Raw genomic sequence first — 15,156 nt, 5'->3', positions numbered from 1 at the left:
TAATTTGAAATCTATACAATGCAAGGCCATAATAATATATCATCAAACATGAATAATACAATACCCATAATTATACATGCAATAAAATAAAACTATTTTATTATTAAACAATAACTAAAATTGGCTTTGTAGGGCATACTAGTTTTTCAACAACAATCTAGACGAGAGGCTAAATCAATCACCAGGGGTGAAGCTCACCGCACACAACAACAAAACATAAGAGAAACAAAAGGAAAGAAACAGATGAGAAGGTGAAGTCCACCATCAGGTATCCAAGGCCTCCTCAAGCTGGAAGAGGGAGTGGATCACTCTTGGGCTGATGGTGAAGTTCTAATGGTTGAGGCGTCTGATCTAGCTGTCAGGAAATTAAGGGAGTGCCTGAGGATCAGAGTGGAGTCTTTTGGGATGTAAAGGCCCTGATCTGTAGCTGCAGAAATCCAAGCAAGAAGCATATGAATATTTTTGGAAATAACCGAGAGTGGATTAAGAGCATGCAAGTTAAAGATGCCATTGTTAATTTCTAGCCATAGATTCTAGAAAATAGCCCTTGAAAGTAGGTCCCAGAGGAGACGGTGTTGAGCATATAAGGAAGGGATCCAGGAAGTCCAGACTTCAAGAAGAGTCTGAGGGAGGGAAAACAACCCTAGAATTTGGTTAAAGAAATACCAAATGTGTTCAGAGAGGTTACATTTAGTGGTCAATGGATTCTGAATCTCTGTAGCATAATATGCAAGTGTCCATTGCACATTGGGTATTACACCTTTTCTCGGCTAAATTGGTGAGGGTTAAGATTTTATTATCCTAAGTAAGCCAACAGAAAAGGTTTTATTTTACTCGGGCAACCCACTTTCCAAAAAAGTGATAAAGATGGCTACGAGTACCACTATCTACTGGGAAATGGTAGAAGGATTTAATTGAAAAAACCATGTTACTTTCCAAAGTCCAGATTCTCACGTCCTCTTGCTTACTAAGACAGTTTAGAATTGAGGACAAAAGATGTGAAGATAGACTCAAGAGAAGCTGTATGGAAAGATCCCTCTGGAAAGAGCAGGTCAGAGAAGTAGTGACTTACAAAGGACCAAGGTCCGATGTAGTCATTAAAGAGGTCAAGCCAAATGTCTTTTAGGGGTTCTGCCTTCTAACCATTTTTCATGCCAAAAAAGCATGGAGGGGTTGTTCTTTACAAGCTTTGAGGTGCAAAATATGAAAAGGTAGCAGAAGAGGTGTAATCCTTGCAAAAAAAAAAAAGATTTATTTCTTGATGGTGTATGGAACAAAGGCCATGGGGAGCTTCTATTCAAGTAGTTGAAGTTGATGATTTTAGACCAATAGCTATTATAATATGATTTTCCACCACCATTTTCCTATGAGAGCATTGTTGAAATTTTGGATATTGAGAATATTAAATATTGGCTTGATATCCTTAAGATGAAGCTAAAATCTTGATCTCTTTTAATTCAATGGTTTAAATTGCTCTATTGTTTATATAGGGTTATGTTTGTTGGGTGTTGTGTAATGAGAGAAAAGAGAGAAAGATAGAGAGGATGAGTTCTCTTGTATTTGGAGAGTGGAAAGAGTGAAGTGTAGAGGAGAGCTTTTGTTCTTGTTTGATCTTGTTAAAGTAAGGCAACACCCTTATTTTTGAGGTAAAAGCTAGTTCTTAGAGCTTGGTAACCTTCTTATGACTTTATGTCTATTTCTTGTACTCTTGTTATTCCTCATGATATAGTGAAGCATTGTTCTCCCATGGATGTAGGCTTGTACTTAGCCGAACCACGTTAAATTGGTGTCTCTTATTTTATTCTTGTGAGATTGGTTGTATGTCATTCTTGTATTGCCCATTCATTGTGTTATTGCTATGTATTATGATATTGCACATCAAGTGTTCGATGAATTATCACACCAGTTCCACGCTTCCTCACACGTAACAAAGAATACCCCACCCTTCCATGCTGTCATGTTTGCAAATCCTTTTCCAAACAACTAACCTAAAACCTTTGGGGCCCAACTCATGACATTTCCAGAGAAAATCCCTACAAATTTTGTCTATTTTCTTGGTCACCTAAACTAGTAACTTAAACACTGACATCTGATAAGTTGGAATAGAGGAAATAACTGAATTTAGAAGAGTGAAACAACCACCTAAAGAAAGGTAATTAGTTTTCTAGGAAGTAAGCTTAGATTGGACCATCATAATAAGTTCAAGCAGTTTTATTACCTAGGTCTTTTCCCCGAGAGCGACACCCTCAAGTAGGTTAGGGGAAGACAATCCTGGCGCAGTTGAGGGTAATGTCTGAGGTTTCATTAGGTTGGTAACCAAAATTAGAGGAATACATACAACATTTTAGAGAAGTTAATTTTAAGGCTAGAAGATCCTTTAAATAGGTATAAGATCAGCTTGATAACATCTAGATTTCAATTTATGCTTCTTCCCGAATATGGAAAAATCATAAATTAGAATCTTCTGCAGTGAAAAATTACAAAATTAAATTTTTTTATAATGAAAAAAATTTAAATGACTTCCACATTAGGGATCAACTCATGCTCCCCCTCTCACAGAGCTTGTGAAGGAGACCTGAGTGGGTTGCCTGTTTTAATTAAAAAAAAAAAATGCCAGATTTTGTATATTTTATAAACAATTAAGTGGCTCATTTGATGTTCCAGGACCAAGAAGGGGTACGCCGGAGAACAGGCATCACCTGTTACTATGATTAAGCGCCGTGGGGTTCCAAGCCCAATGGTCATGAGAGCATCTGGGGCCGGCGCGCTCTGGATCACTGATGTGGTGTGCATCGATTGCCTCTTTTGTAAGATCTTGGTTAGTGATTATTAACCGTGGTTGCAGACTTGCAGTATTCTCTCCTCTTCCTCCTTGTCCCAAGTCCATCTCCTTGATCCGCAGCGCGGTGCCCTATTAGCGTGGAGGGAAGATGGCCGCACCCCGATCACAGGAGGCGTGGGATTGCATGCTTCCGGGGCCATCCAGCCGGAACAACGGAGGCTGCGCTGACTGCAGCGCAGGGGGTCTCCTGGCCTATGGTGCCGGCAGCAGCATCGTCGTGGCCGACCCGCGTTCCATGCAGCTAATATCCGTGCTCCCCATGCCCGCTCCCTCCCAGAGCTCTCCATCCCCGCTACTCGTCACCTCTGGCCACGCCCTTGCTCCCTTCGTCACGGCCCTCAGGTGGATCCCGCACTCTATCTCCCGCGATCTCTCTACCCAGGACGAGCCCTCCAACTCTCATCTCCGCCTAGCCGTCGGGGACCGCCAGGGCCGCATCGCCATCTGGGACTTTCGATCCAGGCTCGTTGTCCAATGGCTTGACCTCGATTCTGGTGGCGCCGAACGATCCCGGCTCGGTATCCAGGATCTCTGCTGGATACTTTCCGACACCTGGCTCCTCGCCGCTATCCATGGGCCCTCCCTCCTTGCCCTCTGGAACCCCATTGCTGGCCGCTGCATCTGGAAGTACGACGCATCCCCCGAATTCCTTTCTTGCATACGCCGCGATCCCTTCGATTGCAGGCATTTGTGCGTCCTTGGGCTCCGTGGGTTCCTGCTCTCGGCCATCGCCCTCTCTGGTGGCATGGAGGGTGATGTCTCCATAAAGGAGCACCAGATCTCTGGAGTCCTGGATCATGCCGAGCTTCAGAAGCTGGACAAAGAATCCTCGTCTGCTTCCCCTAACTCCCCCGCCCTCGCAGTCTTCCCTCTCTTCTGCGCGAAGTTCTCATTCTCACCGCTATGGAGACACATCCTGTTGATCACCTTCCCCAAGGAACTCATTGTCTTCGACCTTCAGTATGGGGCTTCACTTTCTTCTACCTCATTGCCTCGTGGGATGGGCAAGTTCATGGATGTAATGCCTGATTCGGGTATGGATCAGCTATACTGTGCTCATCTCGATGGAAAACTCAGCACATGGAAGCGGAAGGAGTAAGCATTTCTGTTCCATCTTCTTCTGCTCCTCAATTTAACAACTAGCATGTGTCATGAGTGAAAGATTTAGGCCTTTTTTTTCCTTTTGCACCATCATTCAAACTTAAATTATTGCCATCTAAGAGAACTAATCATTAAGGTTTGCTACAAGAGAGCAATGCAGAAATGCAATACAGCTTAGTGCTTCTGTTGTAAGGGAGAGGCTGGTAACTAGAGGACTTTGCACTATCTTTGGTGAGTGTTATGGTGTGCGTTATGGTTTTATGCTTACGGTCCTGCGACCAAGGTTTCGCCTACGTCCCTGGTTTCTCTTATTCTCCCTTGTATAAGGTCCCTCAACCTCACTCTAGTCCCCTGGTTTCTCTTAGACTCACTTCTAAAGGTCCCTCAACCTTACTCTAGATGAGCACCATGGATGTATGGACAATCCTGCATCTTATGAATACTGTTCACTATATTGTCCTATTTTCTAGCTTAATTTCTATATTGAATTATAATATCAAACCAGATAAAACAGGGGCCTCTGTTGTGTAAAGTACCTTTTGAATTAATGTAGGAAGAATTTGGTTTTTGCATATCAATATCACAATGTCCCACGCTGACATTTCTATTCATGTGGTAGCCTTGCTTGCCTATCTGTGTATGTGCCAAGTTATTACTATGTGTGAGCTGAATCTATGTGGTGGGATTTTTATTCATTATTAGCAAAATTCCATGTTGGACTTATTTGTGTTGTTCATGGGCTATTCAGAAAATACATTTTTTTGTATCTTATATAGTTGTGTGTCTTGTATGCTCAATATCTGTTTGCATAATGGATATAGATCTCTGCAATTATCAGTTCTGCTTACTAGTTTATGAAAACAGAGGAGAACAGGTGCATGCCTTGTCAAAGATGGGAGAGCTAATGCCATCTATTGGTACCGCTGTTCCTTCTCCTTCAGTCCTTGCTGTTATTCTCTGCCAGTCTGAATCTTTTCTGCAGAAAGTTGAGAAGCTTTCTGTGCCTTCCCTCTCAGCAAACTTGTCATCAGCTGCTTGCTTCTCTCTGCCCTCAGACTTGTGCACCAGAACAGATCTTGTTTCCAATTCGTATCTGGTCTCGATTTCTGATGATGGAAAAATCTGGAGCTGGTTGTTAGCCTCTGACAATTCCACAGGTGTTCAGGACACTTCATCTAAGATGACCAAGGCTGCTGATATATGTGAAGAAACAGTCCTACAGTTGCAAACTGAAGCCAAAGAGTCAGAACCTGTGGAGAGTGCTAACATTCGTGCCATTAGCTCTAGTCCTCAAGGGTCAAACTTCTTCACCAAGGTCAGTCTTGGGGAACAGCTTCCAAACAGTCTCTCTTCCTTTTTTTTTTTTTGGTTTTTGCTGTTGCAAATTGCAGTCATAATGATAGCAGGTGATATCAATTAGTTAAATAGTTTATTCGACCACAAACTGCAATGCTTATAGTCTCTAGTTCTTTTTTGCTATATTGTACAATCTCTGTGAATGGATGATATAGATATTTGATTAAATCTAGAAGAACAATTTCTAATTCAAATGAGTTCAAATTAAAAAAAAAAAAGGAAGATATTTCCTTTCTGTATGGGTTGCCCGGGACTCGAATCTGGAACTAGCCAGATGGATTTGTCTCATTTAAGCAGACCAACCTGCTCCTTTTTACGCCATCTTTCTTATCAGATGGAAGTAAACCAATATTGTGAATAAAATTTCGCATCTCTCAACTTCTCCTTTACATAATTTATGCATTTACATACTCAGATTTCAAGGTGCTATTTAAATATGTAGTTTAAGTATAAGATAAGTTAAACAAAAAATGAAAATTTCCAAACTGACTGAAGTTTTAATCCATCATGCATCTTCTTATCATTGTTATGCTACAAACTATCTATTTTGTGCCCCTTGATTGCTTGATATGGTGTTTTGAAAATGTTTATATTTTATTTCAAGTTCCACATCGTAGGTTAAGATGAGTAATGTTGATTCTACATGTAGATCATTCATATTTAAATGGTTATGGATATAATTCAGTCTCAATTCCTATGTTAAGATATCATGCTGTCATTTATTATATGGTGCACATGTGTGTTATTATTGTGCTAATATATGTAATATAGTATGAGGCTCTGGTCGTTTGCCATGTAAGAATTTTTGTTCAGGCATTTCAGTTTATATATCATCTATGGTTGTAAGTCAAAAACTTATGAACTCTTTAATGTGCAGAAATTAGATCAATTCCATCATATAGTCTACAAGTTCTTGATATTTCTTATTTCTGGAATGGCCTTGAGAATGAACTTTGGATGTGCAAACATAAATTCATTCATAATCATTTGCATGGGAATTAGAATGAAGTCTTCTTGGTAAAAATCTTCAAATATCATATTCGTTTGATTTTTTTTTTTCATTCAACTACTGAAGCATTCAAAATAGATTAAGGTTTACCTTTTTTTGTCCCAGAAAATTCTTCCAGAAGATGTCTTAAAAAGGTGTCTGCATTGACCTTTCTATTAGATACATATGGAAGTATTGCAAATATCTGTCATGCCTGATTTATTCTCTCTGTGGACGTTGTCTGCAAGAAGATTTGAGTTTTAATGATGACCTATGTAAGCAACCATTGGCTTTTAGGATAAAGATATTATCACAAGTTGTAATAAAAAACGAGTAACTTGGCTTTTAATAAGAGTCACTTCATGAGTGGAGGCCTATCTATCTGTACCTTGTGCCACATCAAATAACTTCCTGTCGCAGCCTTATGATGATGAGCAAGACATTTGTTTTCTGAATCCTCTCTGAGATTTGTAAGGTATAGATCATTTAATATGGTGGACGTTTCAACCTTTAAGAAAGGGTTTTATATTTCTTGTCTAAGAGAACTTGGGAAATATGTGCATGAACAGATATGAAATTTAGTTCAGCTTAGTTGAAAATTTATATTTGGTGGCGTTTCCACACTCCTTTAGATAAGGCATGGTTCATCATCCAGCTCTCATAATGAAGAAGGATGTCTGTTTAACGAAAATATAAGTTCTGCTTACAGGTTTTTTTTTTTTCTTTTAAGAGTACAAGCAACCACACTTGACATTATTGCTAGAGTATATGTGAAATTTCTTGTATGCGTCTATTTGATTCCATTGGCTATCTATTTTTCAACTTCCGTCTTATCTTAATTTGGCAAGCATCAGATTGCTAATTATCAACTTTCTTTTCCGTAGATGAGCCTGATTGGCCAACTTCAGCTTCTTTCTTCAACAGTATCCACTCTAGCTGTTCCAGCTCCTTCTTTGATTGCTACTGTGGCCCGTAGTTCCCTCAACTATCAAGTGTTTTAGTTTTGATTTTCAGATGTAATTATAGCAGCAGATCTATTATTATAATTCTTCACTAAACGATTTGGTTGGATTATCCTATTTCTAGGTGGGGGTAATGTTCCTGCACCAGCTGTTCCTCTTGTTGCTCTTGGAACGCAGAGCGGGACAATCGATGTTGTTGATGTTTCTGCAAATGCAGTTGCAATGAGCTTTTCTGTTCATAATAGTACTGTGAGGGGGCTTAGATGGCTTGGGAATTCTCGCCTTGTTTCTTTCTCATACAATCAGGTGCTTAATATTTTGGATTGCATTATACATTTACCCCTGCAGGAGTACTATCTAATTTATGTCTTTCAAATGGTAATTATGTGCTTCTGTCCCAAGATTGTGCATTGGAAGGTGGAGCCTTATCTGAGCAATATTATTATTTACCTGCCTACAATTTTTAGTTTCGTATCATTTTTGTTGGCCTCAAGAATGCCATTCATTAATGCTGTGCACCATAATTGTGAAGTTCTTAATTGATTGCTAAATATCAGTGCTTGTTATTTGCTACCATTTCCATTGCTATGAGTTGCTACAATCAATGTGTTGTCGTTTGATGCATTACTTGGTGCATACAGGTGAATGAGAAAGTTGGTGGCTTTAATAATCGACTTGTTGTGACATGCCTTAGAAGTGGACTCAATCGCCCATTCAGGGTATTGCAAAAGTCAGAGCGTGCACCAATAAGGGCTATAAGGGCTTCTTCATCTGGAAGGTTGCCCTAACCTACCCGTTCTTTCATTAACTCTTTGTAATTATCTTTTGCGTTTTCTGCTGATTTAAAATTTAGTTGAACACACAATGCTTGTTGCTGCGTAATGTGATCTTGCTGAAGTTTTGCAGACCTTGATTATTGTAAGAGGCTAATGATCTGGTTTGGCTTTATCATAACATTTTGAAGCATATTTGATTTGTATATTGTTGCTTGCTGGTGTTTGCCCAAACACTGATTCTGATGCACCAGAAGAATGTTTGCTCAATGAAACAGAATTGTTTATCTTGTATTGTCTATGATAAGAAGCTTGATGTGTTAGATGATTATAACCCTTCCAAGATGATGTTAGGAAGGAGAAATGAAATAGTCTAGACCTTTATGTATCCAAACCTATTTATGGGCTTGGTTTGGGGTTCAGTTTAGTGAGTTCTAATATTCAACATCAAACAGTTCTACTTTCTCAATATAAATTTTTTTTGTTGGAACTGGATTAGATTTGCAATTGATATTATTGGGAGAAGTCGCCTTTTATACTGATGCTCACAAGATCGTTTCTACAAAAGCCTAAGCAATTTCTACTTTTGTTTAGAGCACCTTTCTTACTTATGTCAGGCCACTACTATCACCATTATTATTTGAAGCATGTGGGAGATCTTGATATACTTACTGTATTAACTATCCCACATTTATAGTGCTTAAAGTTATTAAAGGGTGATTGTTGTTACCTCTATGAGAAATGTTTGTGAATTTATACTATAGAAATTCAAGCATGTGTTTGACCCATTCGGATGTGATTGTCATAATGCTTTAGAATGGGAATCTGATCATATTTTTAAAATACATTCGTAATATCTAAAAAATTCACTAGGAAGGACCTATTATTAGCCTATCTGGTTTTATTAACTCAGGGATTCAGTTGTATTTTCTGAGTTTGTTTTGGATTTTGAAAGTATACTCTATGACTTCTAATATGATTTACATGGTTTTTGTGTTATATTAGAGGACTTAAATCTATTGTAGGATTTTGCTCTTTGGAATTATGGGATCTTAAATTGATGTTATCTGTAAAACCCATAATTGTTGTACAACTTGTTTTGTAGAAATTGCGATAACCTATGTGCCTTCATCCATCCAAAGGAATTGATTTTAGTCATACTTTTTGTGAAAAGTATAAAATTGTTCCATTGTCATTGGTCATGCATAATCCAATATTCTGACAGATTATTTGGCTTGGAGTGATCAAATTTGATGCCCAAGAGTGAGATGGTACCCCTGGGATCTTTAAGATGTCCGTATATGGTTTGCATGACAATATTGGTGTAATATCCAAGAATCCAAGGTTTCCACGTTTGGTTGATACCTTGGAATTCCTTTTTCTTTTTTCATTGATTCATTAACTGATGAACATATATTTGTTTTCATTATATGTGGTTTTTAAACCTTGAATTTAGAATGATCATTCTGTTTGCTTAAGATGATCAAGCTACCTTGATTGATGTCCCTCTGCCATATTAAATCCATTTGTGCTTATGTTGCATACCAAGGGGAAATAATAGGTTGGGGGCGTTAGTGGTAATACTATTGTTCAGAAAATACTGGTGTTAGGAAGGTTTTAGCTAGTTATCTAGACTTAACTATTGAAAAGTAACGTGAAGGGTAATTCAGTCAAGTAAACATTTTTCGAAGAATTTCCATGCCATTTTAAAATGATTCCGGATTCTGTGACCATTGGCAACCCAGATCCGATAGAAGCCAATTCTCGAAATTTAGGTGTCTTATTTCCTCATTAGAGGGGTGTTTTGTTGGGGTTGGAATAAACTGGGGACAGGTTTTGAAGTTTGAATTTAGTTTGGATGGGAACTTTTATTCCTAGTTGACTTAGTTTTGATTTAATTGATACTAATTAAACTAACATTTGGTAAGTAGAGTTATGTTTGTAATTAATGATTTATATTTATTAATATTTGCTGAATTTTTAAATGTTAACTATATTTTGTAAAAAGAGTTCTTATATTTCAAGTTATTGAGAAGGTGGTGTTTGGTTGGAGAGGCTTGAATAAGCAGTAGCTTCTCTCGACCTATCTTCAACCAAACACCACTCAAAGGATCCTGACAAATCACTCTTGGAACCATGAACCAAATGTCCTATAGTGTCTGGGATGTAACAGACATATTTTAAAGACCCATTTACCTTGTAAGATTGTTGTACAGATGAGAGTTTGATATTCTCATTGGATGATTAAACCAGTTGCTGTACCGCATCTCTGTTAGAACTTGATGTGGCAAGTGGCTGAGCGTAATTATTGTTGGTACAGAAGAAATCTAATCTTTCCTGTTAAAGGTGATGAATTATGAAAACATAATGCTTGCAGAACATCATTATTCTAATTTGTTTTTGCTCCTGTCTATGCCTTGTTAGTTTATTGTTTTTAGTTCCTTCTCTAAATAGAAACGACATAAGAGATTCTTGTGTGTATTACCACTTTGGAGGATTACAATAGACAATTTACAGAATATTCTTTTTCTCTTGTTTCCTTGTATACGTTATGGCTTAGTGATATTAGCTTTGTCATGTTATCTCTTAGGATGACAAAAGCACCTTGCAGGTACCTTCTTATTGTATTTCGTGATGCTCCTGTTGAAGTCTGGGCTATGACAAAGAATCCAATAATGGTACAACCTTTCTACTCGTAGCTTTATTGTTGTTGTACTTATAAATCCAATGTTTGAGAAATTGGTTTTCAATTAAAACCACTAATTGATGTATCCATAGTATTCCTTTTATAAGAAATATAACTTAATCATTATCCATAAAATATTTGTACTACCATTGAAACATTTAATTTTTAATAGCTTTATATTGTAATACATGCATTTAGGAATCTATTGATGCATTCATCTGCTACTATGCCTCGAGTGTTAAGTATTAGCTAACTAAAACATTGAAGGAAAGCGAGTGTAAGCAAAAGCAGTTATCAGTCAGCAAGTGCCCAACCTTCATCCTTGTTTTTGTGTAATGGAGTTGCCAACATTTTATCTTCTTATGTTTGAGTGACCTGTTATATTTTTTTTTTAATTATTTGTGGGATTTGGGCATGATATGTTTTCTTTTGATTTCTCAATTGCATATGCCACAGTATAAGTAATAGACTCCCAACATTTTTGTGATCCATTTCTGCTGGTGTAAATAGGAGGTTGCTGCTGCCGTATAAAGTGTTCCTTGATTTGTTGTTATATTTTCTTTTTTTATATATTTAATTATTTTAACCCCCCTTTTTTTTTATTAGAAGATGTTTTCCCCCAAAGTGTCCCTCCAGCATGTATCAGTCTACAGACACAGCCTTTTATATTTGTAGCCCAAAATCAATATAGAGAAACTTCCAAAGGACATTAGTTCAAAAATTAGTTGATGCTGATTATTGCTGCCTAAAACTTTCCCTATAATACAAGTCGAATTACTGGAATAACCATGTTTTATCATTGAAATCTTCGAAAAGATATTAGTGGCTGCTTGAAGAGCTTGTTCATAACATTCATCCCTACCATGGGAACTAGACCAATTATGAAGAACTTTAATGGTCTATAGCTGCTTAGTAATGGCAGCTTTTAGTTGACAAATCGCTGAAAAAGCAAAGGAAAAAAATGTTGCCAAAATATGTATGCCAACTGTTGCCCTTCATTGGTTGTTGTCCTCCTTGCCCACGTCTATTTTTCCTCGAATTGATCTAAAGGGTGATTTATGAATTGTAAGTATGTGGCATGGTAAATATTATTGTGTCTGACGATGTTCTACTGGATTTCATGTGAAGCACATCTTCAAAATTTCTACAGTTGTGATAAATATTTTCTTTATTTACTTGTGTAGCTTAGATCATTAGCTCTGCCTTTTACTGTACTGGAGTGGACCCTTCCATCTGCTCCCCGTCCTCTTCAAAATGGATCTTCTAGGCAATCATCAATATCTTCCAAGGAGCAATCCTCCAACAATATTTCAAGTGGGGATGCATCACCTACGAATTTGAGTAAGAATTTTTGTTTGAAAGAGGTTTATTTGATGAAAGTTTATCCGTAGTTTCATTTATTTTTTTAAACAACCGCTTGCATCTCTTATTCTGCTCCAAGCTGAAGGTTACTCTTTTGCAGAAACAACTCCAGAAGGTTCTGGAGATGAAACTTCGGAGAGTTTTGCTTTTGCGCTAGTAAATGGTGCACTTGGTGTGTTTGAGGTTCATGGACGGAGGATACGAGATTTTAGGTGAATATTCTCTTGGCAACCTGCATGTTCACCCAAGATCTTGTATCCTGACAAAAGTGTTCCAGGTGTATTCATAAAAGGAAACATATCGAATCTCATTTTAGATTAGAATTGACAGCTATGTACAACTCAAACACATAGTTTATGGGCAAATAACAAACTAGTATCTTTTAATTATGATGACCATTGGTAGCTATGATACTGGTTTTTCTGGACAATCTAAGGCCTAATGAAAAAAATCAGCTAATATGAGATACAATATCACTATTTGCCTTTTCCTAAGATTGCTACTCATCATACTAAATCACTTGAAGGTTGATGAGAACATTCAGCTCCCTAGAAGGGTAACATCCATGGTGAAATATCTCTGTTATTATTCAATTGATAATATCAAGCAAATACTAACCACTGATTCATTTAGAAGAGCATTATGTTATATTCTTTATCGTTCGTGCCACTGGATGTTCAGAGGTTAGTTGATAATAAAGTTTTTATTGATTTATCCAAGTTTACTGTTTAGGTTTGAAACCATCCTTTTTGCTTTGCTCAATAGTGTTGCTTTGTAAGATTCCACGAGCTCTCTTTCCACAAAATGCTTTTTTCCACCATCTCTTGTATTCATCCCGTTCAATAGTGTCAGAATTGGATGGCTTGCTTAAACTAGTGGAGCTGTGGAATAGCTTGAAATTAAATTCTGAGCTACTTGATCTCAGTCATAACTACTGACATTTTATTAGAGAATGTCTTCCAAGTGCATAACTTTTGATAACTCTTCCTTGCTATTTCTATTTTTGACAATTATCAAATATGCACATGAATAAGGGCAAGCTTATGCAAGTTATAGTCTAATTCATGACATTTGACTATTTTTGAAAGAAGCTTGATATGTAGTTGGAAGTAAATATTATAAATTAAGGGCTATGATTAAATCAGCCTGCAATTCATTCCCCAGAACTTGATCGAGAATTTAAAACATTTAGTTCCCTAGTTTTGTGCATAATATTAATATCTTGATATTATTTGTATTAGAGATGAATTTACTTTAAGCTTTTATTTAACTTGCTTGCCTTGTGAAAAGTGCTCATTTCATTTTCCTACTTCAGACCAAAATGGCCGTCTTCTTCTTTTGTTTCGTCAGATGGACTGGTTACTGCCATGGCATATCGCCTCCCTCATGTAGTATGTATTATCTGCTCCACTAATCTTGGATTTGTGGTTATTTTTTTTTAATTTTTTTTAATTTAAACTTTTTCAGTGTAGACAATGGATTTTTCACTTCGTACTGAATAAATAATCTTCATATTTATTCATTTATATCAGGTTATGGGAGATAGATTAGGTAACATACGTTGGTGGGATGTAACAACAGGCCTTTCTTCATCATTCAACACTCACAAAGAAGGGATTAGGAGGATAAAATTCTCCCCTGTTGTTTCTGGAGATTGCAGTAGAGGACGCATTGCTGTACTTTTTTATGATAATACATTCTCCATATTTGATCTCGTAAGTTCAGAAGAGCTACCACATTTTGCTTTTACTATTTTCTTGTGATTAGTTATCTCTGTCTAATTTAGCCCGTGCTTGATAAATGTGATACTAAATGTTCCCTTTCTACATTTATGTAAATTTTTTATTTTATGAATAATAAACATAAGCCTAATTGTGAATTGTAGATTTTATTAATTTTAAAATATCAGATAACTTATAGTGGGTAGCATATAAAACAATTTTAATTTGAGCTAACCTAAGAGGCACTTGTAACTTCTCAGCTTGCTTACAATCCTTACGGCATATTTTCAATTTCCAACTCTGAACGCTCACCATTTGCCCGTTTTCTGTTTAACATTGATAAGGGCACTAACTGGAAGTTGTAAACTGAGCAGATTAATGTTTTGTCCAACAAGATGGGTTAAGGGGTAATAGAATAATCATGTAGCTATGGAAATTAAGTATCTGAAATTTTTATCACATGCCTATTCTCTCAGTTGCAACGAAAATGCTTTATGATAAGTATATGTTGTGCAAATGAATTTCTATACTTGGAAAATGTTGCAGTACGAAATATTTTGTTGGAGTTTTCCAATGTTGCGTGCGGTACTTGATCAACTCCTCTCGATCAAGTCAGCCTTTCTCCCATGTGCGCTAGGCAAATTGCTAAGTCTAGCAAACTAAGAACACGAGAGAGCTTGGAAAACTTGGAGTTAATGCATGCTGAATTTTGTGTGAGGATTTTAAGTGTTAATTATCATCATGTGGTCCTTTCAACCATCCACATCTTCAAATGGAGTAAAATTACCTGCGAGGCCTGAGTATAGATTGTGGCTATGTAGGCCCTGAGATGGGATGACTTGCTATTCATAATGGGCAGAAGATGATAGGCCAGTTGTGAATAAATGTGCAGCTGCACTTCAGGGGGTATATTAGAAGAGAAGTTTCACCAAATAATGACTATTGACCTTACTCTTGTCAGGTTATGCATTACTAATGATGATTGATGACTATCTTGGTGTTAGGCTTTTTTATTAAGCCAATAATTAGATACTAATAATTTGGTAAACAATTAATTGTTTAGCTACAAACGATCATGGATTTTGTTATGTGTGCAGGATACATCTGATCCATTAGCCAATGCCCTTCTGCAGCCGCAATCCCCAGGAACTCTTGTGCTTGAACTTGATTGGTTACCAATGCGCACAAATAAAGATGAACCTCTTGTCTTATGCATTGCTGGAGCTGACAGTAGCTTTCGTCTTATTGAGGTTAATATGTAAGTTCTCTCTTGTTATTTTGGTCCAATCTTTTTGTTTAGTAAAGTTTTTTTAGAAAAAATTACCAAAAAATAATAACAAAAAAAATCTTGTGGCTTCACAGAGT

General features: G+C 37.1%; 1 protein-coding gene across 3 annotated transcripts in view; it reads left to right on the top strand.

Moving 5' to 3' along the window:
- The first annotated feature begins 2,594 nt into the window (after positions 1-2,594).
- The window catches only part of LOC120253038 (WD repeat-containing protein 11), a 35,709-nt gene continuing 23,147 nt past the window's right edge, over positions 2,595-15,156 (top strand). The window contains exons 1-12 of one of the 3 annotated variants that reach the window (XM_039261283.1): positions 2,598-2,785; positions 2,854-3,937; positions 4,808-5,258; positions 7,172-7,259; positions 7,374-7,555; positions 7,891-8,027; positions 10,634-10,700; positions 11,893-12,049; positions 12,171-12,282; positions 13,386-13,461; positions 13,603-13,785; positions 14,889-15,049. In XM_039261283.1, the coding sequence (XP_039117217.1) occupies positions 2,931-3,937; positions 4,808-5,258; positions 7,172-7,259; positions 7,374-7,555; positions 7,891-8,027; positions 10,634-10,700; positions 11,893-12,049; positions 12,171-12,282; positions 13,386-13,461; positions 13,603-13,785; positions 14,889-15,049 (2,621 nt within the window). In that variant the 5' untranslated portion in view covers positions 2,598-2,785; positions 2,854-2,930. Of the gene's footprint in view, positions 3,938-4,807; positions 5,259-7,171; positions 7,260-7,373; positions 7,556-7,890; positions 8,028-10,633; positions 10,701-11,892; positions 12,050-12,170; positions 12,283-13,385; positions 13,462-13,602; positions 13,786-14,888; positions 15,050-15,156 lie in introns of all 3 variants that reach the window. The other 2 variants (XM_039261284.1, XM_039261282.1) reach the window with 2 other exon arrangements.

Source organism: Dioscorea cayenensis, chromosome 26 (assembly GCF_009730915.1).
Source record: "Dioscorea cayenensis subsp. rotundata cultivar TDr96_F1 chromosome 26, TDr96_F1_v2_PseudoChromosome.rev07_lg8_w22 25.fasta, whole genome shotgun sequence".
Taxonomy (NCBI): Eukaryota; Viridiplantae; Streptophyta; class Magnoliopsida; order Dioscoreales; family Dioscoreaceae; genus Dioscorea; species Dioscorea cayenensis.
The sequence above is the reverse complement of the archived record's forward strand: the minus strand, read 5'-3'. Positions and strand labels throughout refer to the sequence as shown.